Source organism: Urtica dioica, unplaced genomic scaffold (assembly GCF_054948205.1).
Source record: "Urtica dioica subsp. dioica isolate 48M unplaced genomic scaffold, U.dioica_male_clone48M_v1_H2 Urtica_dioica_male_H2_contig_41, whole genome shotgun sequence".
NCBI lineage: Eukaryota > Viridiplantae > Streptophyta > Magnoliopsida > Rosales > Urticaceae > Urtica > Urtica dioica.
Genome location: NW_028297231.1, coordinates 1 through 25,000, shown reverse-complemented (window position 1 = coordinate 25,000; position 25,000 = coordinate 1). Strand labels below are relative to the sequence as shown.

Sequence of the window (25,000 nt, the reverse complement as noted above, 5' to 3'; positions counted from 1 at the left end):
AAAAACCTAATCATGTTTTATCTACGGTGGAAATTGCTTTAAAACTAGACATCTTGAGAAGAGGGTTCTTGTTTACATATGTTTCAGGTTTTCTTGACGGGATTAGTACCTTATCTTGGCAAAGCATTGAACTTTCTACTTCTTTCATGGATATATGCCTACTACTGTTTTGAGTATGTGGTACATCTGCTTCTTACTTTCTTTTCTTGCGCTTACTACTGTGGATAGTCCTAATTGTGTTTTCTTTTGAACCTTTCAAGGTATAAATGGACTCTTTCTAAGGTGGATCTGGACCAGAGGCTGATCTTCTTTGAATCTAACTGGGCGTTTTTTGCTGGTTTCGGTAAGTTTTGTCTCAAGACATTTTTCTTAGCTTTATAGAGCATATCATCAAACACCCTTTCCACGAGATTTATGCTGTACACCATTCACAAAAAAAACTAGTGTTTCGGATTCAGTTTGTACCTTATAAACGAGACGACCCGTGATTTTAATCACAAGTAGGAAAGTTGGGACTCCTATGAACATGCCATTCTATTGAGTACGGTGTGATCACACTCTAAAGTCTAAACTATGATCTCGAATGACTTTGCAGGAAGCCCTTGTGTTATTCCCGTTCTCTTCTGCTCTCCTCTCGTGGCGTATGGTATCATGGCCATACTATTCCCATTGGTATGTTCACCGTTACTTTTATTTTTCTTTTAAGTTGGTGCTTAATACTTGATGATAATTTGTTCATTTTAACATTCCCGTTTTAGTTTGTGCTGACCGCAACCAATTCCGAGGCCGAGAAAGTCATCTCTTCCCAGAAGACAAAATCGGGAAAGGCAGGACTTGGAAGGCTTCCAATATTCTACGCCGCTAATACTCTGTCGTAAGCTACCATGACTCTCAGACCTCTTATTGTTACTTTAGAATATTTACATAATCATATCTGTCAACAAGAGGTTAAGGATGAGTTTGCTAACATGGGTAATTATGTTAAATATAGGATGCGAGTCCTGTCGCTTTTGCACTTTGAATCCGAAGAAACGGCGAAAGACACAAAAGTGCAGTAAGATATATAGATAAAGACTACACATCTCAAGGCTAGATTGTACAAGGTAGACCCGGACACGTGTGCATGAACTGACCTGTCTTCAAGATCGAACATCAGATAAACAAGCTTGGAGCGTAAGGTATCACGCTGTACATAATTTACATGAAAATATGGTTTCAGGTTTTACTTTTATAATTTGGGTTTATAAAGGCCAAGAAAAAGTAGGTTGGACTAGTTAAAGTTGATCCGTGAAATTGCAGTGCTACATGGTTTGAAGTTACTGAAGGAGTGTGTATAATAAACTCTCTATCATAAATGGTGTGGGAAAAACTCTGTATTTACTGATTTGATTCTCTGAGAATATGATAAAACTTATTTAAAGGGCAGTGTCGCGTCTTTTTAGAACCTTCTGCAGAATCAATTTGATAGTTTGGTGAGAGTGGATTGGCCATCTCATCATAAACTATAACTATACCAAGATTATATTTATCTTCGGAGTGGGACAGCATGGCCTTTAAGATCTGTCTTGGGATCTTTTTCCAGCCATTTCACTTCTAGGAAAAAAAAAAAAGATTACCAAGTTGGGACAGAATCACAATTGATTGAGACCTACCCAGATGTCGGTCCCAATTTACTTATTTATTTTCTCCAAATATATAACATTCTTAATTGTATGTGTCGAATTTTGAACCATTGTTTTTAAATGAGATGAGGTCTCGACAAAACAAAAAGAGTCATATTTTTAGGCTATTTCGAAGGGGTTTCGAAAATGCGGGCCATGAATGAAAGTTGGCCTTAATTTGGGGGCTGATCAGAAAATAATTTTTAATCCGAGGACATGATATGTGTGCCTACGTGTGGAAATGTGCGTGTTATGTATTTCAGTGTTTTATCTCTCTCTTTTTGAAAAATGACTGATGTACGTCTGTGTAGAGAGAGAGAATTCTGCTTTTTGGGCCACGCGCGTTCTAACCAAAACAGCACTTACCCCATATATGATTGGATTTGATCACGTGAAGCGCGTGGATTCTTTCTTCTTGTTAAAAAAAAACAAAAAATCATAAAAGTATTATTTCAAAAGCCGCAAAGATAAGTAAAGCACTATTGTTCTGTTCCGTGACCATTGGCCTCAGACCAAACCAAGAATCAAATCCTGATCGTTCGTTCACTTTACAGATCACCAGTACTGTCATTATTTATTATTAAAGAAATAAGTCTCCTAATGTTCTCTCGTCTTTTCCCCCAACAGTGAACTTCTATTTCTCCCTCATCCTCAAAAGACTATACTAATTAACTTCGTATGCTCATCATATAATTATGTTCTGAACTTCTGATATAAAAAAAAACATATAGCTACGTAACTTTCAAGATTTTAAATGAAGATAGTCTTGCAATATTAAATATTTGCAATTCTTACTTAACAAATTAAAATTGGTGTGGAATACTAATTCAAATTTTTTGAAATTCAAAAATATAGTTTTAAATAAAAGCATTGGTATGCATAATTCTACTAAAAGATCTATGAATTAAAAACACAATTGCAATGACCAACTAAACATGACATTTTTTTTTAGTAAACTAAACATGACATTAGTTTATAATAATTATAAGAGGCTTTTTATATCATATTTTTAGATATGTTAATCCCAATTTAGTAGCTTTTCCTTGCGCAAATCACGGGGTTAGTGTTCCACCACTACGACTTCCAGAAAATTGGACGTCGGAAATATTATTATAAAGTAGATTTTGCTTTCTTAAATATATATAATATATATTACAGCTTTTAACTTTTAACGAATTGGGTGAAAGTTGAGCTTTGTCTGCTTTGGGCATCTACGTGATGAGCTCGATTAGGACGGGATTCGATCCACATTTATATATATTTTTTTTTTCTCTTGGACAGATTTACGATCGGAGGACAGCACAGCTATCCATACCAAAAAAGATGTTTAGTAATCGCCAAAATTATATTCCATTAAAATCTAATCTAGTAATTTAATCCAATTAGTTGGCTTGGTATGACATGAGGATATAAGTTCTAACATTCTTTCATCATTTTCTCCAACAAAATTAAAGTTGAATTTAGTAACCACCCCCAGCTGTAAAGGGAAAAAAGTACGGTTCATCTTCTTTTTTTTTTTCTTTTATTCTTTTATATAACAAAAGTAAAGATAAGGCTATTCAAATGGACAGATTATTTTCCAAGAAAAAAAAATATCGACAGAATATTTGGCAAAGGTTTTAGCTTTTTAAGTTTTAAGTAGAAAACAATGATAAAAAAAATCCACAATGTGATGTGAAGAAAAATGCATGATTAAGCAATCAAGAGGAAAGTCATGTGAAGAAGTGACTGTACAAGTCAAAACACAAGTCACACTCAGATCTCACCGACCCAACTTGAAAGGAAATACAGCTTATATTTACCCTTTTTTTCAGAGTTTTAGTCCTCATTTTGGGTTTTCTTTTCTGAGACTGAGAGAACTCGAGAGAAATTCAAAAGCACTCCTTTTCTAATTCCAGAAGCTATACCGATATGATATTTAGGTGGTACACTCTGTTTCACCAAAAACGGTTGACAAATTATGACATTGTCCCTTAACAAAAACATATTCCCACTCACATTTTCCCCTTTCGCTGCTCAATGCTTTTGAAATTTGAACAAAGGAATGACTATCTATATGATGAAGAAAACTTCATGACCAAGCTAAAAAAAGTAAGTGATTATCATCACGTAAAATAAAATATGTCCCTAATCCATTTAACAATGAGAAACTCTTAAGAGACATCATAAAATGGAATGTTTTTTCTATCTCGCCCCACTTACTAATACACACAATACAAATCCTTATCTATGATACTAATAACCCCTCATAAACAACGTTCATTGCTCCAAGAAAGTCAACTGCTTTTCGCAGAGTCAAAGCTGAAACCAATCTACTAAAAGAAGAGAGGAAAATAATGAGAGAAACGCATGCTTGCTTGCTTAGTTGCTAAACGATAGAATTTATTGAGCAATTTTTTTTTTCTTTCCTTCTAGTTCTAGTTTCTGATTAATAAATGTACATATCTTGTCATACAAACAAAGCTCATCATCATACTAAACACAAACACATATATCCTCCTATACAATCTCTTCACTCTGCCTCCTCAGTCCTTTTGGACTAATACAACTAATAAATTACACTTCAATCTCTCCAAATCAATCTATAATATTCAAGGGAAAAAAAAAAACAAAAATTAAGCAACAAAAAGCTACATCGAGGACTAGTAAAATCTCAACACTCAAAACTCATCGGGAAAAAAAAAAAATTAAAAAAAAAAAAACTCACAAATCTGCAATGAAACAACCAAAGTGATCTCTACCAGTTGGTGCTCCTATAACAATAACTATCATACCTCTCTCACATGGAAAAATAATAATAATAATAATAATAATAGTAATGTATATGCATATTCTGAGATAGGAAGGAGGTACCAAAAGCTCATTGAGAAGTATTGGGATCCTCATCTCCGCTATTATCGGTTGTGGAATTGTGATGCTGTTGATGATGGTGGTGATGATCCAACGGCGGTTGATGATCGGAGTTGATATTCAAACCGCCGCCTCTGGAATAGGCGTTCAGAGCTGCGAGCATCCCCAAATTGGACTCCGACATCCCAAGCCCTAATTGCTGCGACGGCGATTGCTGCTGCTGTTGCTGATGCATCAACATCGACCCTAATTGAAGTCCCCTACCTCCGCCGCCTCCGCCGCCGTGGAATTCGCCGGCGGGAGGCGGATTGAACCGCGGCACGAGGTGCAGCGGCGCTTGCATCGTACTCGCCGCCGCAGGAGTCGGCGTCGGAAAAGTCCACATCTGCGTGGGCTGGTCAGCGGTGGCGGAGACAGGAAGCATCCAGAAGGTGCTCCCGGAGGCGGTGTTCGGCGCCACCGCCCACATCGCCGCCGCCGGAAGAATGTTCGGAGGCCGCGGTTGAGACGGCGAGGGCTTGAAGGACTTGGGCGGCGGAGGAGGAGAGGAGGTTCCTCCCGCGTCCTGTTGTTGTTGTTGCTGCTGATTATCAGTGGAGTCGTTGTCTTCTTTGAACAAATCTTCTCTGAACCTCTTTCTCATGTAATGATCCTCGGCTGCTGCGGCGTCGGGAATTTGGTGGTGGAAGCCGAGGAGAGCGGCGTGTGGATACGCGGCGGCGGCGTCGTCGTAGTGGTATTTGGAAGGCGGAGCGGAGAGTGTGGATCCACTGCTCCGGAGCGAGATGTTGAGCGTCGAGAAGTTGGCCGGAATCGTTCCCGTCCCGGTGGCCGCGATGATGGCCGGCTCCGCCTGCTGGAGCAGCCACTCGATGGTCTCGCCGTCCGACTTGTGGCCCAGCTCGCGCGTCAGCTGGAACACGCGCGCCGCGCACGTCGCCGGCATCCGGATCCGGCGGCCGCGCCCGTCGACTTTGGTGTGCCGGTCTTTGGTGGATCGCTTGGATCTGTCGGCCGCCACCACAGCCACGGCGGACGATGACGTGGCAGGGGCGGAAGAAGCAGAAGAAGAAGGAGGAGGAGGATTATTACTACTTGTTGTTGTGGTGGTGTTGGACTTGTCCATATCTCTTTCTTCTTCTTCTTCTTCTGCTCTTAATTAATTAATTGTGGTGGGGATTCCGATTGGGATTGCAACACTTCCCTTTTTTTTTTGTTTGTTTCTGGAATTGGCTGGTTGTCCCACACTCCCAGTCTCCCACCACCACTTCAATTTCAATTCAATATCAATTGAGTGGACTGTGAGAGAGAGAGAAATCGGGTTTCGTGTTGTTTGGAATAAGTGTGTTCTTTCTTTCTTACTGGGTCTGGGTTTGGGTTGGGATGTCTCTAGTGTTCAATGAGTGGTGTAGTGATGAGAGTGTGTGTGATTGAACTTTGTGAGAGAAAGTGGGTCTGAGTTGAGATGAGAGGGTAGGTCAAGCAGCAACAGATAGCCATCCCATAGACGATCGATACAGAGAAGACGAAGCAGGTGAGAGAGTGGGGGACCTTTCTTTCATAAAACTAAATTAAAATTTAAAAAGAATATACACTTTCTCTATGTTTTCTTTTTTATTTTAACCCAAAGTCTACTGCACCAAACAATTCCCTTTTATCTATACACAAATACATTTGGGTATACAATTTTTACATTTTAGAAATTAGATTTTATAGAAAAAAATCTAGCACGGTTTCTTTTTATGATCTATTTTTACCATAAACTTTTGAATTTTTATTTTAGGGTAAACTTGTTCATAAACACAACAAAGTAATATAATTTATATGAAAATACGTATTTTCATACCAGAGCTTGTAATTTTTTTATACTTCTTGACATTCTCTCCACAACTCTTTAGTCTCTTTTTATTACCTCCTGGGACTTGATTTATCTTTCTTTCTATCCATTGTATTCAAAACCCTGGTCTTTTGTTGGTTCTTGGTCTCTCTAATAATATATATTTGTGTTTTATATTTGGGCTTAGATGAGGTTTAGCAAATTAGCAGTTGATTTTCGGTTTTGAATTTAAATAAGGAAAGGATCTCATTCAGTCGGACAGCTCATCCCAACCCATGCCCACACTCTCTTTCTTGTTCTTCTATTGTTTATATATAATATGTTAAACATCAATATCAATATCGATATGTAAAATATCCGAGTTAAATGCTCGGCAATTACTCAATTGAGAATCACACCGAACTCATAAGATAATAGTAAAAATCATCGAATAAAATTAAAGAGTATTGGAGAAGTTGTAAATTATAATAGATGTCTAGACCACGATTGCGTAGGGTGATTCATATTTCGTGTGGCTTGATAAAATATAAAATAAATCTCTCACCTTTTGACTTGGATCATAATTCACATTGAATCCGAACCAAGAATAAAATCGTAGTGTCATTACTTTTTCAGCTCTCGACGCCGTTTGTTCTTGTTCGCTTGCGTAGTAAGTCATCTCCGATGTATGTTATATTTGTTCCATTTACGGGTTTTTGAGTGTATTATGTAGGTATTCCCTAACAATACAAATTGTAATTTTGTCATTTCCTTTGACAATAATAATAAATGATGAAACTAATAATATATGCACTAACTTAGCTAGCCTATGATTGAAGGATAAAAATGTAATAAATTAGGGATCTACATAATTTTTTTTTTTACTGAAGTATGAGAGGATAGTGGTCTGTGTAAAGTGAGTTACTGCTGTTAATACATTTTACCCTCGCTGTTTGGTTCTCCATCTTAAAGAGGATTCATGATAGTGACATATCTAATCCTTAAATATATATATTTTTTTTAATTTGAGATTTTTATTTTCGTTGAATTAATATCTCTATGTTTTCTCTCTTAAATTCCATCCCAACTAACAAAATTGATTAAATATACATCACATTCCAAAATGATGGTATCACAGACTAGTCAGAAAATTCAGCCCCACTACTTCCTATTTAAAGCCCAATAAATTATAGGTCTGTCTGTACATTTTGTAAATGTTATGGACAACAAAACATTTTTGTCACATTTTTTTTTTTTGCTAGTTAAAAAGGATAAGGAAAAATAAAAACCCACTTAAATCCTCATTTCTTTCTGTTCCCAGTTTAACCTCTTTTATCTTGCCTTAATTACTCTCTTTAAGAATTATTGTTAAAAAAATAGTGTAAAGATATACAGTTTTTGACAAAAGCTGCTGCATTAGTATGAATCTTTACCACGCCATGAAAAACTCCAAGGCTGAAACTTTTACCTTGATCCTTTCAGTCCTTTTTAGGTCACTGACTCAGTACATGGAAGAAGTAAAAAAATAATAATTATTCTTGAAATTTTAGTATTACAAGCTCCGTCCCTATACTTGAGAATATTTGCATTATTTCCCATACGAAGAAAGTTCCTCACGTCATTTTCGTTTTTTTCATGAAAAAAGAAGTTAACACAAACATAATATAATACTTGCAGGTACGTTATTGTAGGACCATTTGACAAATTTCATCTTTGTACTCCATTAATTTATTTTTCACATTGATGTGCGCTGACTGCTAAAGCAAAGAGGGAAAAGCTTTTATTTTCTGTTTCATTTTCTTTTTAATAAAGGAATCAAGAGGGAGGGACAAAGTTGAGGATAAAAAGAAGAAGTGGATTAACCATTAGAAGTAAAAAAAAAAAATGAAAGAGCTTTAAATTGCACTAGTATATGTAATATGGATTCAATACTCTTAAGATATAATGACTTTGTCTAATGGTTGCTTATATAACTCATAATAACTCACAAAGCACACCATTAATATAATAAAAAAAAAATCCTTTTGTAAAGACGGTTTGACTGACGAATAGTGGAATGACAATACTGTGAAGCTGTTAATTCATGGCGGGAAATACATTGCAAATACTGATCTGTTTACTGTGTAGATTAGATAGTCAAATCTCTACTTTCACTCACAGTCACACCACGCTTTAGGCTTTACTTTCTCTTCCCCCCTATACGTTGTGATGTCACAAACCACAATTGTATACACGTATGCGTAATATACTCATATTTAAAAAAAAAAAAATTTGAGTAATTATATACTCACACAGAGTAAAATCAGTAGGAATTTCACAGATAATATTTGTATAACTTTATACATTTTTTTTTTATACAATACGTGGTTTGGACGGTAGTAGTGGGTACGGTCATGATTACTAGGCAGCGTTTTTGTTTTTGTTTTTTTTTTTTTTTCATTTTTCTCACGTGTGTGCGAAACATACTTGCCCCGTCTCATATTGGGCTAATTGAGCGTGTACGATTTGGAAATGGACTCTGAATATGTGGAGGCCCATAATAAAAGGGAGCTAATTGTTATGTGGATACATTTAAATAGGAATTTTAAGATTTTTGCTTTTTATAATTATAATTACCAACCATGCATTATCTTTGAAAATTAAGAACTTAAAAATACTGAATCTAAAGGGAATAATTTTTTTTTTATTATGCTTTGTTTTTTTTTATTAAGACGAACTCCTTCAGCTCTCTTTGTTAGATGATGGGCTCGATTTACTTTTTCAAGTTGGTGTACAGGTAACTCGTGTGCCCGACTCATGTGGAACTCACAATAGTTTGTACGTCTCACTTTGCGAGGTCGCCTCTCATTGGTTGAAAATAGCAGAGTTAAGTTCAATGCTCTAAAAAAAATTATAATATAAAGCGCTTTTGATTAATCGAGAGATGATTGTTAGTGCTGTTTTGAACTCAGGGTTTCGAGACCAAAAATAAATTCTAATAGTGTTAAAAATAAAAAGCAATACTTATAATAACAATTACATACAAGAGAATAATATAGTGAAATCTCATTTCCTATTCTTTCATCGGACCCCGTCACTAAGAAAGATGTTCACTTCTTAAAATATCTCATATACATAGGCGGAAACAGAGGAATGAGTCACTAGAAACATAGGCAGAAGCAAGAGTAATAATAATATTCATAATGCTACAACCGCGGACATAGTAAACAAAATTTTTCCTTCTTCCTTCTCGAGTCGTCGGACTCGTAATCTTTCTTCTGTTGAGCCCTTGGTTAATTTTTCTATGGCATTTTATGAACTCGTAAAATTTTCTATTAACTCCTCGCTTCTATTATTTTAAAACTCCAGAATTTGGATGTATTACTCACACTTCTTTAACTATAAAATAATCTCACTAGATCATTTTGTGCGTTTTATAAAGAAATAAATAAATAAAGTACAGTATTATAAATACAATTTTAGTTGTATTATCGTGTGTGCAGGCACGAAGCCAAGTGGTGGCCAGGGGGGGCTATAACCCCCCTTCAAAATTTTTTTTTTGCACTTTTTACCCAGTTTTTAATTTATTTTTACATTTTTTTACCTTCAAAATTTACAAATCAACCCCCCCTGAACTTTTTGTTGCAAATTAGCCCCCCCTAATTTATATTCCTGGCTTCGTCCCTGCGTGTGTGTGTGTGTGTATACATACATATATATATATATATATATATATATATATATATTTAAGAAACAAAAAGATAGCATCTGATTAATAAATTATTAGTGTTCTTATTATATGAGTAAAAGGTGTTAGGTTAATAATTTAAAATTAATATTAATTGCTATTTGGATAGTTAAAATTAATTTTTTTCCATCTAGGAAAGAAAAATGAAATGCGCAAGCTTCTTTTTTTTTTCCCATGAAAACTGAAGAATATTTTCTTCTTTCTTTTTCTTTTCTGAAAACATTATTTGACTATGATCTCGCAAAAAAAAATCTTTCTATGAACTTCGAAATTCAAACGTTCATGAAACGTGTGATAACTATGAAGCGTTGTGTCAATTCAAAAAATTATTCACGTTGAAGTGAAACGTGTGTAAACGAAGTTGTAACTGAATCTCATAAAAAAGAAACTATTTCAAAACTGATACTAATGATTAAATAAACAAAAACGAACATGATTAAAAATAAAAAAATTGAAAAGGTTAAAATGGAAAATTCATCCTACAATACTGAGTGCCATGTCATCAGAATGGCTAAAAACTAAAAAAATATGAAATGTGTGAATGAAATCCGTGAGCTACAATAGGTTTAGTCTGTTACAATTTTCTATAAAATTAGCCCTAAACAGTTAAAAAATAAAGTTATTTAACACCTTGATAGTACGTAACTTGTTGATATTTTAAACGGGCATATAAGTTATTTAAAAAAAATTGTTCTATTATTATTTATAAAGAGCATGAAAAATAAGTTGTTGTTATAATGTATTTTTGTAAGTTTTTAAATGAATTAATTAAGATATCAGATATCTCTTTTTTTAACATATAAGAAATCTTTTTTTTTTTAATGAAGCAAATTGTATTGAAGGAGGTCCATGGAAATTATATTATTATCAATAAAATTGTTAAAAATTAAAGGGAGGAAAGCTACGTAAAATAGTTTATAAAGTAAGATTAAGTGGGTCCCCCATTTGTGTGTTTCCCTCTGAAGTTGAAATGGTTGTTGTTGTTGAAGGCAAGAGAAGAGAGCACAAAATACACACTTCGTTTCTATCCAATCCAATGGCAAACTCCGGTAATCTCAGCCGTGCATGTCGCCGGCGACGGAAGCCGCGGAGGTGGTTCTATATGCCACGTGGACTCTCCCCGCCGGGGGTATCAATCAGGTGTGGCAGGAGGGTCCGGTCTCCGGTGGCTCGCTGCGGAGTCATTCTACTTCCAACGCCGCGAATGTGAATTCGAGAGGGGTTTTCGATCTGAGCTCTGATCGGAACTAGTCTGTCGCCGGATCTGGCGTCACTTTTAAGAAGAAGAACGTGAGTGCCTCTCTATTCTTTAACCGATCCTCAAATTCATTGACATCGGAATTCTCAACTTTCCCAATTCGTTTCAACTTTATTTAAAAGCCCCAAATAAAAAAAATGATTAATTGATCATTTTTCAGTTTTATTCCAATGACAAACTCGGGTAATCGCAGCCGTGCATGTCGCCGGCGACGGAAGCCGCGGCTCCGCCTCCGTCGTGAATACCTACGCCACGTCATCGCATTACTCCGTACATACTCGAAGTAGTAAGTGAGGTCTTATTGGATGACAATTCGTTTTATGTAAATTGAATTTTATTTGAGAAAATATTTGATTTTATTTGATACGTGAGTCTTTAGAACGACGAAATAAACAAACTGCCTATTATCACGTAACTAGTTTGAAACTATTTATAAAAAAATAAAAATAAAATCAAATCTTCAGGTGGAAATATTATTCGTACTATAAATATTCGGACTTTGCTCTGGCCATTCTTGGTTTCGCATAATATCCCTCAAACAATTCAGGTCATTACTTTTCTCTATTTTATTGTTTGAGCATTCTCGATCACAGACTTCCATATACACGATTCATGTGATTTATTTGTATCTTCTTCTGAAGTTCAAGTTGATCAAACAGTAAGTACGCAAGTGTGAGAGCAGAGAAAGAGAAAGGTGTTCAAGTTGATCATCCAACTACTCGTATTCCAAGAACTATATATCGTAAGACTCTCTTCTAACTCAGACTTTCTATATAGACTACGTACCAAGAAAAAGTGTATATAGACTACGTTATCTAGCTAGTTATTTGTGTTGCAAGTATTTAAAATTCTGAAGTTAATTGAGGGCTGATTATGGACTATGTTATCTAGCTAGTTTGTGTTGCAAGTATTTATTATTCTGAAGTTAATTGAGGGCTGATTATAGACTGTGTTATCTAGCTAGTTTGTGTTGCAAGTATTTATTATTCTGAAGTTAATTGAGGGCTGATTATAGACTACGTAGCGAATCTCACTCACTTATTAGGCCGAGTGCTATCTATGTATTGTTATAGACTACGTACGTACGTTCAAGTCAATCCAAGTCGAAGCACTAAGTGTTAATTATCGTTCAAGTCAATCGAAGCAATCATGAAGAGGAAGCGGGACCCAGTCCCGGCCAAGTATAGGCCGAGTGCTTTGGAAGTGATCAAAACGCTTCTTCACCCGAAAGTCCGAGGCGAGGCCGTCCCCGGAGAAGGAGAGGTCATCGTCGAACACAACATCTACACCACAAGTCCCGAATCACTCAATTGTAAGTAGTTGCGACCGAGACCATTAATTAATTAATGTAATTGGTATATGTGAATCGTTAGCTAGTGTTTACGATCGAGTAATCGTGTACGTGCGTTTGCAGGGAATCCCGTGCCGAGGTTGCAGGACAACGAGCGGTACTACTTTGTGAAGAGGAAACCGCTGTCTCGCGACCTCGAAGAGGCCAAGAACGTTGAGCGCAGAGTGGAGACCGGCGAAGGTTATTGGAAAAAGTCAAAGAAAATCAGAATCAAAGAAGGCGCCGCTACCATCGCGTGCTACGACTTGATGAACTTTTACAAATACGAAGGCAACGGCAAGCCCAAGACGGCCAAAAACAGCTTCAAGACTGACTTCCTTATGCACGAGTTCTATCTCGCTGATTCCACAGTGAGCATTCCTTTTTAAATTCAATTAATTAATTATATCATTGTTTCACAATCCATCTGATACATTAATACACCCCTTGCTTAATTATAATTGTGCCTATATAGGTTACAGATTGGGTGGTTTGCCTTGTCAAGTACAAAGTGCATAGGAACGCGGTCCAACAACAGGCCATAATTCCACTCCCAGTACCGGACGTGATTGTTCAGCCGCCGGCGATAATTCCAATTCCACCGCCCGAAGTGATTGTTCAACCACCGGCGATAATTCCAGTTCCACCGCCCGAAGCGGATCCAGAACCGGGTTTTCAATTTTTGACGCCGGAAGAAACATACGCTCTGATGATGGAGGATGAGGGTACCTACAATTACTGGCACAGCCTCTGTGAAAGCCTTCTACTTCCGGACGATGACCGACAATGGATGAATCTGACTCCACCGCCCGAAGAAGCAACATTTATAATGGAACACTCTACTGCTACTGCTACTGTGAGTCTATAATCTCCATCTCCTTAATATGTATCATCTACTTATATGTATATATTTAGTTGTGTGTTTTTTTATTTAGTGTGCATGGTTGTTTTTCAGATGGAAGTTGATGAAGGTCAGCCAAAAGAAGAAGCAACAACTGTGGTGTCTCAACAGCAACATGAAGATGATATCGATGATGCCTGGCTCGTGGACGCACTCGAACAGCAACAACAAGAAGATGATATCGATGATGGCTGGCTCGTGGACGCACTCGAGAATCAACAAGAAGAAGAAGAAGAAGAAGACGATGCCTGGCTTGTGAACGCACTCGAGCTCTCCGATTCAGTGCCACCCAGCCAGCCTCAACCTGAATATGACGAGTCTATTGCTGTGAGCCGACAATCTCTTTATCTTCTATGCATTTATTTATTTATTTTTATATTTATTTTATGCTAAATATAGTGTGTGTGTGTGGCTTCTTATTTTCCAGATGGACAAAGAGGAACATCAACAAAAAGAAGAAGAAGCAAGAGTAATGTCTGGATTCGAACTTTTCTGCAAAGAGCCGCCTCCGATTCCACGACATCTTGTTTTTGAAAAATCTCCAGTTTCTTTGCGCAACGGTTGGTTTGACATGGGTCACAACTTTTCTTAGACCCTCATGTAGTGTCGTGTCGTGTCTTATTGTCTCCGAGTATTCTTTATGTAAAAGATGGGGACCCGATATTGCCTCATACTATTTATTTTAAGGCAAAATACAATAGTTGTATGATATTGTAGCAGACATTTCAGATTTCATTCTATAAAAAAGAAACACTCATTTATTTATATTCATGCAATGCACACATATATTTCTGTACAACTTTATATTATTACTTGTTCACTATCAATTCAGCACTGTGTATCTGATGACTTTGAAGATATTCTATGATTAGTATATGACACGTACGTTGATTATTTATTGCCAGTAAACATGTTTCAAAACTTAAGAGATATATTGTGGTTCTGCTATGGTGGTTGAGAAAAGTTTGATTTTCTAGTTCATTAAGATTGGACTGCGAAGCTAGAACAGAATCTTCTTGGCTCTTCTACGTGTTTGAACTTTAAGGTGCTTTTTTTTTAGTTTTGTGTGTGTGTGTGTTTTGCTCGCGAAAGCGATCTCCAAAACTCCGACTGGCCGTGGCAGTGCTCAGCAAAGTATGGAAGGCGTCGGAAACTTGGACAAATTTCTTTTTTAGCTTCGGAAGGAGAGGGACTTGGTGGCATTGTGGCTATAGAATCTCACGGTGGAGGAGTTGTGTTTATCTAAGATGTTTTTTTATTTATTAATATCAACTATTTTTTTTTATTAATTTTTTTTTACATTTATTATAAAATCTTTCATTAATTCCATTAACTTGTCATAAAATCCCGTTTATTATGACAAATTTGTCACAAAATTAAGTCTTTTGTGACAACGACTTTGATAATAGATGTATTAGAAAAAATTGTAAATGATATTCCAGTTACTAATATTTGTGTTCGATTCTCTTATCTGATCAACGTATAAGATTGTTTTCTTCTAATTCTTTAATAAATGAGAACTGGACAAGAATATCACTGTTAACGAATATTTTGCCAAAAATATTACCTAGTTCTTATTATTGACCGAGTCATTGATTATTTATCGTCGGCATGCATGTTTTCAAACTTAAGAGAAATAGTGTGCTGCTAGTTATCTGGTTTATTTGAGAGGTTTTGTGATCCAAACTCTATAGTCTGGGAATTGATTTTTAATGCTGCCTGACAAACATATGATATTTTTAATTATTATTCCATTCGGATTACAATACTGCAATGAAAGCGTGAAGTTGTAACTGTGTTTTTAGAAGAAGAAATCAACTTTGAAAGCATAATTTTACTCGTGAGAAAAATACGAAATGCCCTTATGAGAGATTGAGAGTAATTTTACTAAGTTTTCACAATTATTTCTAGGTCTTCGCTATGTGATACAAGTTTTTATTAAGATCATAGGTAAGTTTCGCTCATAAGTTTTCATGTTTTTTGTGTTGGGTTTAAAGAAAAAACAGGTTTTGTTCGGAAAAAACACCCTCCATGCTTTCACACTTTTATATTAGTTTTGAAGTTTTATGTACTTCTCAAAGTTTTTGTATGTTTTTCGAACTTTTTTGGTTATATTTTAATTTCATTTGTTGTTTTTTTTTTTAAAGTTTTTTGGACATTTTATTTTCAGAGTTTTATGGACGTTTATGAAGTGCTTTTCAAGTTGTATGGTTATTTTGGAACTTTTTTTTTTTTTTTTTTTGAATTAAAAAAAATGGTCAAATATGTCAATTTTATATATTTGATTATGCTGAATTTGAAGATAATCTATACTGCAAAATCTTTGATTAAAAACCAGAAAAACGAGTCTGCCAATTAGCAGGCAGCACATCACGTGCAGACTGAAGAACACATTCAATATGTATGTATTCACCATCATCAAGGAATCAAAATAAAATGATAAAAGAGTTTGAAAGCCTATAGATACAGAAACAGGATGATATGCAAATGAATTAATCTTCATATTCAGTTTCTTCATCGTCGTCGTCGTCGTCACGGTTATTGATGGTGGTGGTGGCATCGTCAGCGTATCTCCAGGCATCGTCGATATTACTATTATTATTATTATTGTTGTTGTTGTCGCGGTCCTCCTCGGTTTCTTCGCTGTCGTCTTCATCGTCTTTGACCGGCCACGGCTTCTTGACGACGACCAGCGTCGTTGGTGTCGGTCTCTTTGAGGACGAAGACTGTTGCTTCGGCCGCTTCCTTTTGGAGCGCTGGTCGTGATCGCTGCCTAATTCCTTGATCTCGTGATCCCCGGGATGTTCTCTCCTCAGATGAAGCTTCAGCTTGTACTCGTGGATGTACGCCTTCTCACACCCTTCGTACGGACACGCGTACGGCCGCTCCGACGAGTACGACGATGTCTTTGCCGTTCTCGCCGCCTTTTCCGCCACCGGCGCCGGAGCCGGGATGTACTTCGGCGTTATTTCCACCGATGGACCCTATCGCAGCAAAAAAAAAAAAAAACACCTTTTTTTCGTGATGAGCACGGATGTCCGAGTTGCGCTTATTTACGAGCAAAGCTAACCTTTTCGTGATGAGCCGAGATGTGGTTCTTGAGCTTGTACTCGTGGGCGTACCTTTTCCCACACTCCGGATAAGGGCAAATGTGGTAATTCTCTTGCGAGTGCGTCTTCATGTGCGACCTTAGGTTGAAATCCAACGAAAATGCCTGCGATGCTTGTGAATGTTATTATTCATATAATCTATATATATATATACACACACACACACACACACAATTGGAGCAGAGTATGACCTTGCCGCAGCCTTCGTGAGGACACACAAAGTCTCGTTCTCCCGTATGAATAAGAAAGTGTCTCTTCAGCTTAGAACTGTCCAAAAATTTCTGCAACAAAAAAAAAAAGAAGCAGGATGAGATAAACAGAAGAGAAGAAAAGAGATGAGAGTTGTAATACCTTTCCACATCCGTCGTAGTGACACAGGTATTGCCTCTCGCCGTGGATGTGGGAGTGCTTCCTCAGAGCGCCGGCGTCGATGAACGTCTTTCCACAGCCTTCGAAGCTGCACAGAAACAGCACTTCTGTCGTCGGCTCCGCTTCTGGCTCCGCAACTTGCGGCTCATTCTCTCTTTCCTTCACCGCCTTCAACGTCTCCTCTGAATCAAATCAAACAGCATATATATATTATACAAACTCTTTTTGGCAAAATATAAAGACCAAGCATAGCCGAAGAACAGACATACCATTGACCCACTTCAAGAGAAGACACTTTCCACCGGTCGCTACAACATCTCGGGGAACCCTAATTAGTGAATAAACACATAGAAACAAAAACAAAATCAAATTAACATATCGTGATCGCATTTTTTTTTCAATTATCTTCATCACAGGGTTCAATGGGCTGGTTTTGCATCCGAATGTTCTCAACGATGGTTGTGTTTCCTCAACTAATTGATTCCGAATTTTAGCCCCAAAAGATGCCAAGAAACAGAGAGATGGAAAAAGAATTGAGAATCAAGAGTCGAGTTTCGAAACGCGAAAAGAAAATTCGAACTATAATCTTACGAGGTCCAATACAATCCCTTTTTTTTTTTTTTTTCGATTCGCATTCTCAGCGTTCTCGTAACCCAAATCGAATCAGGCGATCAACAGAAGGCGAGCGAAAGCTTACCATTCTCTGACCCACTTAACAGCGGGAGTTCTGGACCTGAAAACCGGACGTCTCTCGAATTGGTGATGGTGACTGTAATGCGTGTCCATGGTTGTTCTTCTTCAGTTAGGGTTTTGGTGTTTATTTGGGGGAAACAAAAAGACGAGAGCTTGATATTCGTTCATGTCGCTCCGACTCTTTACCGAGTACTACGAACACGCCAGATCCTCCCCCTCTCAAAACGACATGTCAAGTAAATGAGGTGTCGTAAAACAAGTTACACGTCGTTTTACTTTCTCGAAAATGGTCAATGACTCAACCCACATGTAGAAAATGACACTCCGATTCAAAAAATGAAAAATGAAAAATAAAAAATAAACTACAAAAGCTCTAAAACAATGAGTTATACCCACAAAATTAAAGTTCAGAGCCAAAGATGAACTCAAAACACACAAAGTCCTCTTCTATGCAATCTCTACTGGAGCGCCAAATCCCACCTATATTGCGTGGATGCTCCAGTGGATCTGCATATTTCACGTGGGATCAAAAATTTGAACAATGCAGCGTTATATGTAGCGCTGCACTGTTCATTGCTTTATAAGTTTTAATATTTACCAAAATGCCCAGATTTTATATAATTATTTAATATTAATCCTTAAAATTATTTTTTTATATAAAATTTATTATTTTGCATAATTTAAAAGACAACAATATTTTAAAATACAACAATGATTTTGCACATTGTAAGAAAATTATAATATTAAAACGATCATAATAAACTAATACCAAACACAATTACATTAGCAATTTGGAAGAAAACTCAAAAGACATTAAAAAACACAATACAACGAAATAAAATTACAATAGATAAACTAATAAAAATATAGGGGTAGAAGTATAAATAAGAGATAAAAGGGGATAAAAATAGAGTGGAAAATAGAGTGGGAAATAGAGTTCGGTTGGAGAGAAATCACTGTTTACTGAAAAATAGAGTGAGAAATAGAGTGATCGGTTGGAGATGGCCCCAGAGGCTCAGACGTGCTAAGACACGAGTAGAAGCCATCATTAAAACTTCGTCTATATCAACTTCGTGATAGTCCACTCAAATTTGAATTCCAACGAGTTCATATTAAGTGGTATCAAAATTTACTTCTATCATGGTTTTTTTTTTTTTTTTTTTTTAATTCATTCTTTGAAACTTCAAAAGTTCATTTTTAGTGGCAACATATACTTTGGACTCATGCTGACAGCTAACGAAACCACCATATATTAGCCGATCAGAAATCTAAATCAACAACGATATGACAATGGCAATTAATATTTAATAGAGTAGCTTGCATTGTTATCCATAATACCTAAAAAAAGTTGGATCATTTCCAATTGAAGTAAAATGTTCAATAATATTGACTTTTTGAAAAAGGGCCGTAAAGTAACCTTAAATATGAGAAGTAATAACACTGATATTTATTCAGCTTTTTTTGTTCAAATGATGTTAAAATAAGCCACGTACTGAATTATAATTAAGCCAAATGTATGAATTAATCGTTATCAATGAGTATACGAGTCTCTTTACTTATTTGCACTGCACTACACAGCACAGCAGAGGAAAGATTACGAGTCCGACTCAGACTCGAGAAGGAAGAAGGCATGCACGCACGGGCACTAACAATAACCAAAAAATATATCTTAATTACGTTTTGAATTTTGTTAAATATATATGTAAACAAATCATAAAAGCTCTAACTCAAATTCAAGCATTCAGCCAATCCAAAACTTGTAACATCAAGTGTGGTGTGTAAGCAGAGAAGAGTTGAAAAAGTAATAGGATTTGGGTACTAGAAAAAAAAAAGGCAAAAAGTTTATTTATTAAGCTTGAGTGCCGGCGATGGCCTTCATCTGAATGTGGTTATGGTCGTGCAAGGCCTCGTACGGCGGCGACGACTGCCTGCGGGCCCCACTAACGAGGACGAGAACGAGCATCATGGCCAAGAAGGCGAAGACGACGTGGACGAGGAAGGCCAAGTCGAGCACGGCCGCGGCCCTGAGCGCGGACTCCTCCAAGTCGCACTTTGTGGACCCCACGACGTCGAGCAGGCGGTGGCACCCCTCCGGTATGAAAGCCTCCACGTTCAGCGACAGCCCCGTCTGCAGGGCCCACAGCCCTTTCAGGCACAGGGCCCCTCCCAGCCCCAAGTCCGCCCCGAACAGCCGCGGCTTCAGCGCCAGCGCCACGCACAGCGCCGCCGCCACCGCCGCCACCCGCCCCGACACCGACTCGCACTTGGCCTCCAACGCCGACCCGCCGCCGGAGCCGGCGAGGAAGAAGAAGAAGGCGGCGGCGAGGCCGAAGACGAGGCTGGCGGGGACGGGCAGGAGGGCCGGGAAGGAGTCGGAGACGAGGACGGCCGCCGCGAGGAGGAGGAAGAGGAGGCACACCGCCGCCGACTGCAGCGACGCGAACGGCTGGTGGGAGGCCGCCGCCGCCGACAGGCAGTGGTGGGCCCCGGCTGCCCCCAGGCCCGCCATCGCGGCGTACAGCTGGCCGTGCCTCAGCCGGCCCATCGGGTGGAACGGCTTCGCCGAGTACGCCTGGGGGGACTTGGAGTGGAGCCGCGCGGACCCCACCATGTGGTACACTCCTAGGGCCAGTAGACCCGCCGACGACATCATCTCGTACGCCAACGCCCCCGCCATCTCGATTTCTCTTCTACTCTCGGTTTGTTTCTTTGTTTGTTTGTTTGTCACTCTCCAATCTTCACCTGCAAATCAAGCTTTTTTCAGTACCAGAGTTGATAGACATACACTTGTTGTTCATTCACGAGAGACTGGTTAATTAATTCAGCTCACTGCTCAGACTAAGACTACTATGATTTTATAAATGAAGGAAATGAAGAGCGTGTGGCAGTAACAACATCAAGCGCGCTTCATTCTTGTATACTACCCAAAGTTGAATTTTTTTTACATCAGTGAGTGTGGGATGTTTGATTTCTTCTCATTTTAAGGTATTTACGAGACACGCTTCCATTGCAGTACCTTTGTTGTACTATCTTGTAAGAGTTCAAATCAATTTCCAGTACCCAAACCAGAGTTTGGATCACAAATTCTCCCCCGATATAAAACAGAAAACTATTTGGACACAGAGGATAAATAGGAAACAGACTCCCATAAACCTCTTGTAAGACTAGCACCACGAACAGATACAAATTCGATACTGTAAGACTAGCACCACGAACAGATACAAATTCGATACTGAAAAAGTAATCAGTTTTCACATCGAAGCCTCTAGTAAAACTAGCTCAAGTTTTCAACGAGCAATCGAGTTACTCTTTTTTTCCTGGGTCGTTTATATAAATGAATATGAACAAAGTTCGGGGAACAAATTGGATCTGAGGTCAGATCATTCGAATTTCCTAAAAATCTTTCACCGGCATTGCTTTTAAACTTAAATAAAGCGGCAAATCATCAAATCAACACCCCCCAAAAAAAAACCCGCTAAGAAATACAATAAATACACGGAAAAAGAAGACATAAAAGAGATGATTAAGGGGTATAATGTATAACGAAAGAAAAGCGAACCTTGAGCGATACCAGAGTCTTAATAATCATCCCGAAATGAGAGAGATTGACTTTCAAAAGATTACCAGGACAATGAAATGTCAAAAAGCTCAGCTTAGAAAAAGGAAGAAGAAGAAAACGACGAAACGCGCGTTTTGATGTCGCTTCAAAAACACTCGATACCTTAACCAACATTTTTGGTCATTCATGGAAAAACGACATGTCATATAGTACTCGGGATTGAATTCATTAACGCATTTTTATCCCCATTTTTCCGCACGTTATGGACCAAAGAAATCTATTTAATTAATTAAGGACCGATCTGCACTTTAAATACATTGAATTCAAGCGATGCAAAATCACATGAAGAGATCAATATTAAAAAACAAAGCTATAAATAATAGATATATATTGCGTACATTACAAACACGTATTATTACTGCAAATGGATAGAGAAAAGAGAGGGCATGGTCTTGTACTCAACACACATGCATGCATATATATATATATATATATATATATATATATATATATAGATGGTGTATGTATTAATTAACGACTCTACAATTGGTCCTAATCTGGCCGGAAGAGCCAGTGAGTGGACTAATATTTCCCATCTTGATCATGGAATTAGCAAAGTCGTTGAGGAAGAGAGCCTGGTCTTGGCTGTAGCTGAGAACCAAGCTTTTGGTGGTGGCGGCGGCGTCGGCGCCGGAGAAGAGAAGCTGGTCGGAGCCCAAGAGGCCTTTTCCGGCGAGCAAGTTGGAGAAGTAGTGATTGTCAAACAAGTCGGTGGAGTTGCGGTCAAGTGGTGCGTTGCGGTTAGCGTCTCCTCCGGCGGGACAAAAGGCCTGAAGATCCGTCAGCATTCCGGCCTCCACAGTGGCGTCCGGTGATCCGCTCCCGTTGAAGTCGAACAGCCGGTTGCTAAACACCGCACATTTCGCCAATCCAATCGTATGCCCACCTAATTAATAATCATATTACAATTTAATTTTGAGATAGGAATCGGATGATACATATATGTTTAACATGTCATATATATGTTCGAAAATAATTTACCCACCTAATCATTGCACACTCACGGTTTGACTAAAACAACCCTAAACATATCGTACTAACATCTTAATTGCCTTAAAGGTTCTCGCATCGAAAATCGAAAATTGACGCTTTTTATCATCACTTAGTTTTGAAATAGAACCATTAATATTCAAATATTGAGATCTAGCTAAGTGTTAAGTTGTAAAGCCTAATTTATCGTTGATACTATGAAACTTGACTACTATGTAAGAGTATTTGGTCGAGCGCATTTTGAAAATTTTGTACTTATTTTTGTTCGTCCTAGCTTCTTTTTTTCTTTTAGAGAAAATGAGTGATATTTACTTTCTGATTAAGAGTTTCAATTCTATCGATAAATACCGTGGGTCTTGAGGAGGCATGTTAATTACCTGATAAAGAAACGACGTCAGTGATGTTGAGACCAACGTTGACGAACTTGGTTATGATGTTGGGAAGGCTTTCGAAAGGAGACGGAAGAGCTGTGTTTGCGCCGCTTTGGTTGGCTGCGAGACCATCTCTTCTTCCCAATAACACCTTCCATGATCGACCTCCACTCTGTCGATTATCATCATCATTGATCATATCACTTTTCTCTCATGTTTTATTTATGTAGACTTACAAGAAGAACAGAATCTCTGGCGGCCAAAGTTAGAATATCGGCACAAGAGACAGTTCCGGGGCACTCGGATTCTACGGAGGTTTTGATAGTGTCGATCACTTCGTAGCCTCTCGCTGAGTTCAAGTTTGGAAGAGCAAGTTTCTCACTATCATTCCCGTCCAGCAATATCGATGCGTCACACCCCTAATTAACAACCATATATGTGTGTATTCATAATTAGCAAATATGCGCTATGTTATAAATTAAGGGCACAAAAAAAAAATGTAAATAGGGAGGGAAACCATGAATAAAACGGAAAACTACAACCCAAACCACGGAAACAATTAAATGAACATAGAGCGCGATAAAAAGCAAGGAAATATTTAAAAATAAAAAAGAGCAAAATCCTAAGTTATTCTAAAACAGAAAAAAGAAGAAGAAAAAAATTGCCGGAAAATAGAAAAGAACTATTTTAGAGGCCTAATTAGCGAAATTCTTCCGAACTCGGAGAATTTCCGACACGAGGCATAGTAATAATAGTACTCACATTTACAAAGCAGTCGTGGAAGTGAAGGCGAAGCAATGAAGCGGCCATTCGCATCTCGGCCTTGACGGCGTTTTGGACGCCTCTTCTGACGATGGAGTGTAGTTTTGGGCACGTTTTGACATAGAAATTTGCGCTTAATTGTGACTTTGCTACAACAAAACACTGAGCCACCAAAAAAGCTATAATTATTAAACAATGTGTATGACCTCCTCTTGACATTGTGATAACTTATATATTCTACACTAATTAGCTACTTAGCTAGGGATGAGAAAAATTAAGGTGTGAGGCTACTTATTTATACTCTTTTTTTTCTTAGTCTTATAATAAAAAAGGTTATCATTCGTCAATTAACTTGCGAGCTTGTTATTTGTTTATAGTAAGTGGTGGTGACGTTCGGCGGCTGGCCCTGGCCGTCTTGGTTTGCGATAAGAATATATATATATATAAAAATTATTGAATGTAATTATATGTACAAGTGATGGAAAAAAAAAACATTAAACAAATTAGTGATCGTCTCTCAGCATCAAGTTGTGGCTTCGTAGATATCACGTATTGCACTAGCGTATACAAGCAAGCCACATGTTGGACATATATATATGTAGTTAAATTAGTATTGAAATATCAATCGAAGTTTATGGCGGTGATTTGTACACGTGAAAGCTAAACACCTTTTCTAATCCACGCACTACCTAGTATCTGAATTAAGAGCAAGTTTTGATTTGATAAGGTTGATACATCTAAATTATTACGCACATCTTTAAAATATTTTCGTTCATTAATGAATAAATTATCTGTGTAGGCGAGTAAAATGTGGTAAGACAGCACTGTATGATACGACAATCCAGTTTTTAAAGGATCAGTGGTATCACCACTACTTGATATAGCTCTACATCATGCATGCATATATACTAGTCGCAGAAATCATAAAATATATATGTATATATCTACTTTTATATATAAATATAATATATATACCTGCTAGTGGCATGCATGTGCGGAGAATCATATACATTCTATGTAGAGCTTAGAAACGACATTTCGACAGTATTTATTAGTAACTTTCTGGTCGTATCTGTATTTATATTATGTATGAATTACTATATCTATAGTGACATAGCAAGATTCCAGAAAAGTATTGGAATAATCTTTGTTCCGAAAAAAAAAAGGTACGAATAAAGAATTAATTGAATTCTGATTTTGTTCAGTGACCAGTGTGCGAATCATATTTGGAGGCTCTGGCTCTTCTCTGGAAGAACGATCAGAGATTCAACATCGCGGTGGTCGGAGTCAACGAGCCCGACAAGGACACTTTTGACTTCCTCAGATTCGTCTCGTCGGAGTTGAATCTCCCGGCCATCGGTAAGCAATAACTCCACTGCACACACACGGATAGAATATATTATGTCGATGATCTCATAATTGAATTGAAATGCGTGTTTTTGGCAGTATTGAGATCAGACTGAGAGAGTGTTTGGAAGAATTATCTCGATTCAATGTGAGATTAAGTGTTAGTATTCTCATTAACCAAAAAATGTACAGTGTG

At 37.7% G+C, this 25,000-nt stretch overlaps 6 protein-coding genes across 10 annotated transcripts; 2 read left to right on the top strand and 4 right to left on the bottom strand.

The window, feature by feature from the left end:
* Window positions 1-85: 85 nt before the first annotated feature.
* Window positions 86-1,420, top strand: LOC149376206 (protein EI24 homolog). Its single transcript, XM_089606567.1, has 5 exons — window positions 86-180; window positions 261-343; window positions 596-672; window positions 759-874; window positions 992-1,420. Exons 1-5 carry the CDS (start codon window positions 155-157, stop codon window positions 1,056-1,058), a joined length of 369 nt encoding a protein of 122 aa, XP_089462693.1. The 5' UTR covers window positions 86-154; the 3' UTR covers window positions 1,059-1,420.
* A 2,622-nt stretch (window positions 1,421-4,042) lies between these two features.
* Window positions 4,043-6,130, bottom strand: LOC149376205 (transcription factor TCP8-like). The gene has a single exon (XM_089606568.1). The coding sequence runs from the start codon at window positions 5,635-5,637 to the stop codon at window positions 4,522-4,524; it is 1,116 nt and encodes a 371-aa protein (XP_089462694.1). The 5' UTR covers window positions 5,638-6,130; the 3' UTR covers window positions 4,043-4,521.
* A 4,883-nt stretch (window positions 6,131-11,013) lies between these two features.
* On the top strand, window positions 11,014-14,369 carry LOC149376204 (uncharacterized). 5 transcript variants are annotated; one of them, XM_089606564.1, is made up of 9 exons: window positions 11,014-11,344; window positions 11,473-11,598; window positions 11,777-11,859; window positions 11,972-12,054; window positions 12,386-12,624; window positions 12,727-13,013; window positions 13,118-13,498; window positions 13,598-13,870; window positions 13,971-14,369. In XM_089606564.1, exons 5-9 carry the CDS (start codon window positions 12,462-12,464, stop codon window positions 14,133-14,135), a joined length of 1,269 nt encoding a protein of 422 aa, XP_089462690.1. In that variant the 5' UTR covers window positions 11,014-11,344; window positions 11,473-11,598; window positions 11,777-11,859; window positions 11,972-12,054; window positions 12,386-12,461; the 3' UTR covers window positions 14,136-14,369. The 5 variants fall into 5 exon arrangements, with proteins under 5 accessions (XP_089462690.1, XP_089462689.1, XP_089462691.1 ...); XM_089606563.1 differs by having other exon boundaries at window positions 11,954-12,054; XM_089606565.1 differs by lacking the exon at window positions 11,777-11,859 and having other exon boundaries at window positions 11,506-11,598.
* A 1,529-nt stretch (window positions 14,370-15,898) lies between these two features.
* YY1 (zinc finger (C2H2 type) family protein) lies at window positions 15,899-17,934 on the bottom strand. Its single transcript, XM_089606569.1, has 6 exons — window positions 17,720-17,934; window positions 17,292-17,350; window positions 17,005-17,204; window positions 16,845-16,934; window positions 16,614-16,757; window positions 15,899-16,527 (listed from the first exon to the last, which is right to left on the bottom strand). Exons 1-6 carry the CDS (start codon window positions 17,806-17,808, stop codon window positions 16,036-16,038), a joined length of 1,074 nt encoding a protein of 357 aa, XP_089462695.1. The 5' UTR covers window positions 17,809-17,934; the 3' UTR covers window positions 15,899-16,035.
* Window positions 17,935-19,439: 1,505 nt separating this feature from the next.
* On the bottom strand, window positions 19,440-21,379 carry LOC149376202 (plant viral-response family protein (DUF716)). Its single transcript, XM_089606560.1, has 2 exons — window positions 21,275-21,379; window positions 19,440-20,457 (listed from the first exon to the last, which is right to left on the bottom strand). Exon 2 carries the CDS (start codon window positions 20,390-20,392, stop codon window positions 19,565-19,567), a length of 828 nt encoding a protein of 275 aa, XP_089462686.1. The 5' UTR covers window positions 20,393-20,457; window positions 21,275-21,379; the 3' UTR covers window positions 19,440-19,564.
* A 379-nt stretch (window positions 21,380-21,758) lies between these two features.
* LOC149376201 (peroxidase 59-like) lies at window positions 21,759-23,703 on the bottom strand. Its single transcript, XM_089606566.1, has 4 exons — window positions 23,458-23,703; window positions 22,932-23,114; window positions 22,702-22,867; window positions 21,759-22,220 (listed from the first exon to the last, which is right to left on the bottom strand). Exons 1-4 carry the CDS (start codon window positions 23,674-23,676, stop codon window positions 21,802-21,804), a joined length of 987 nt encoding a protein of 328 aa, XP_089462692.1. The 5' UTR covers window positions 23,677-23,703; the 3' UTR covers window positions 21,759-21,801.
* Window positions 23,704-25,000: the final 1,297 nt, after the last annotated feature.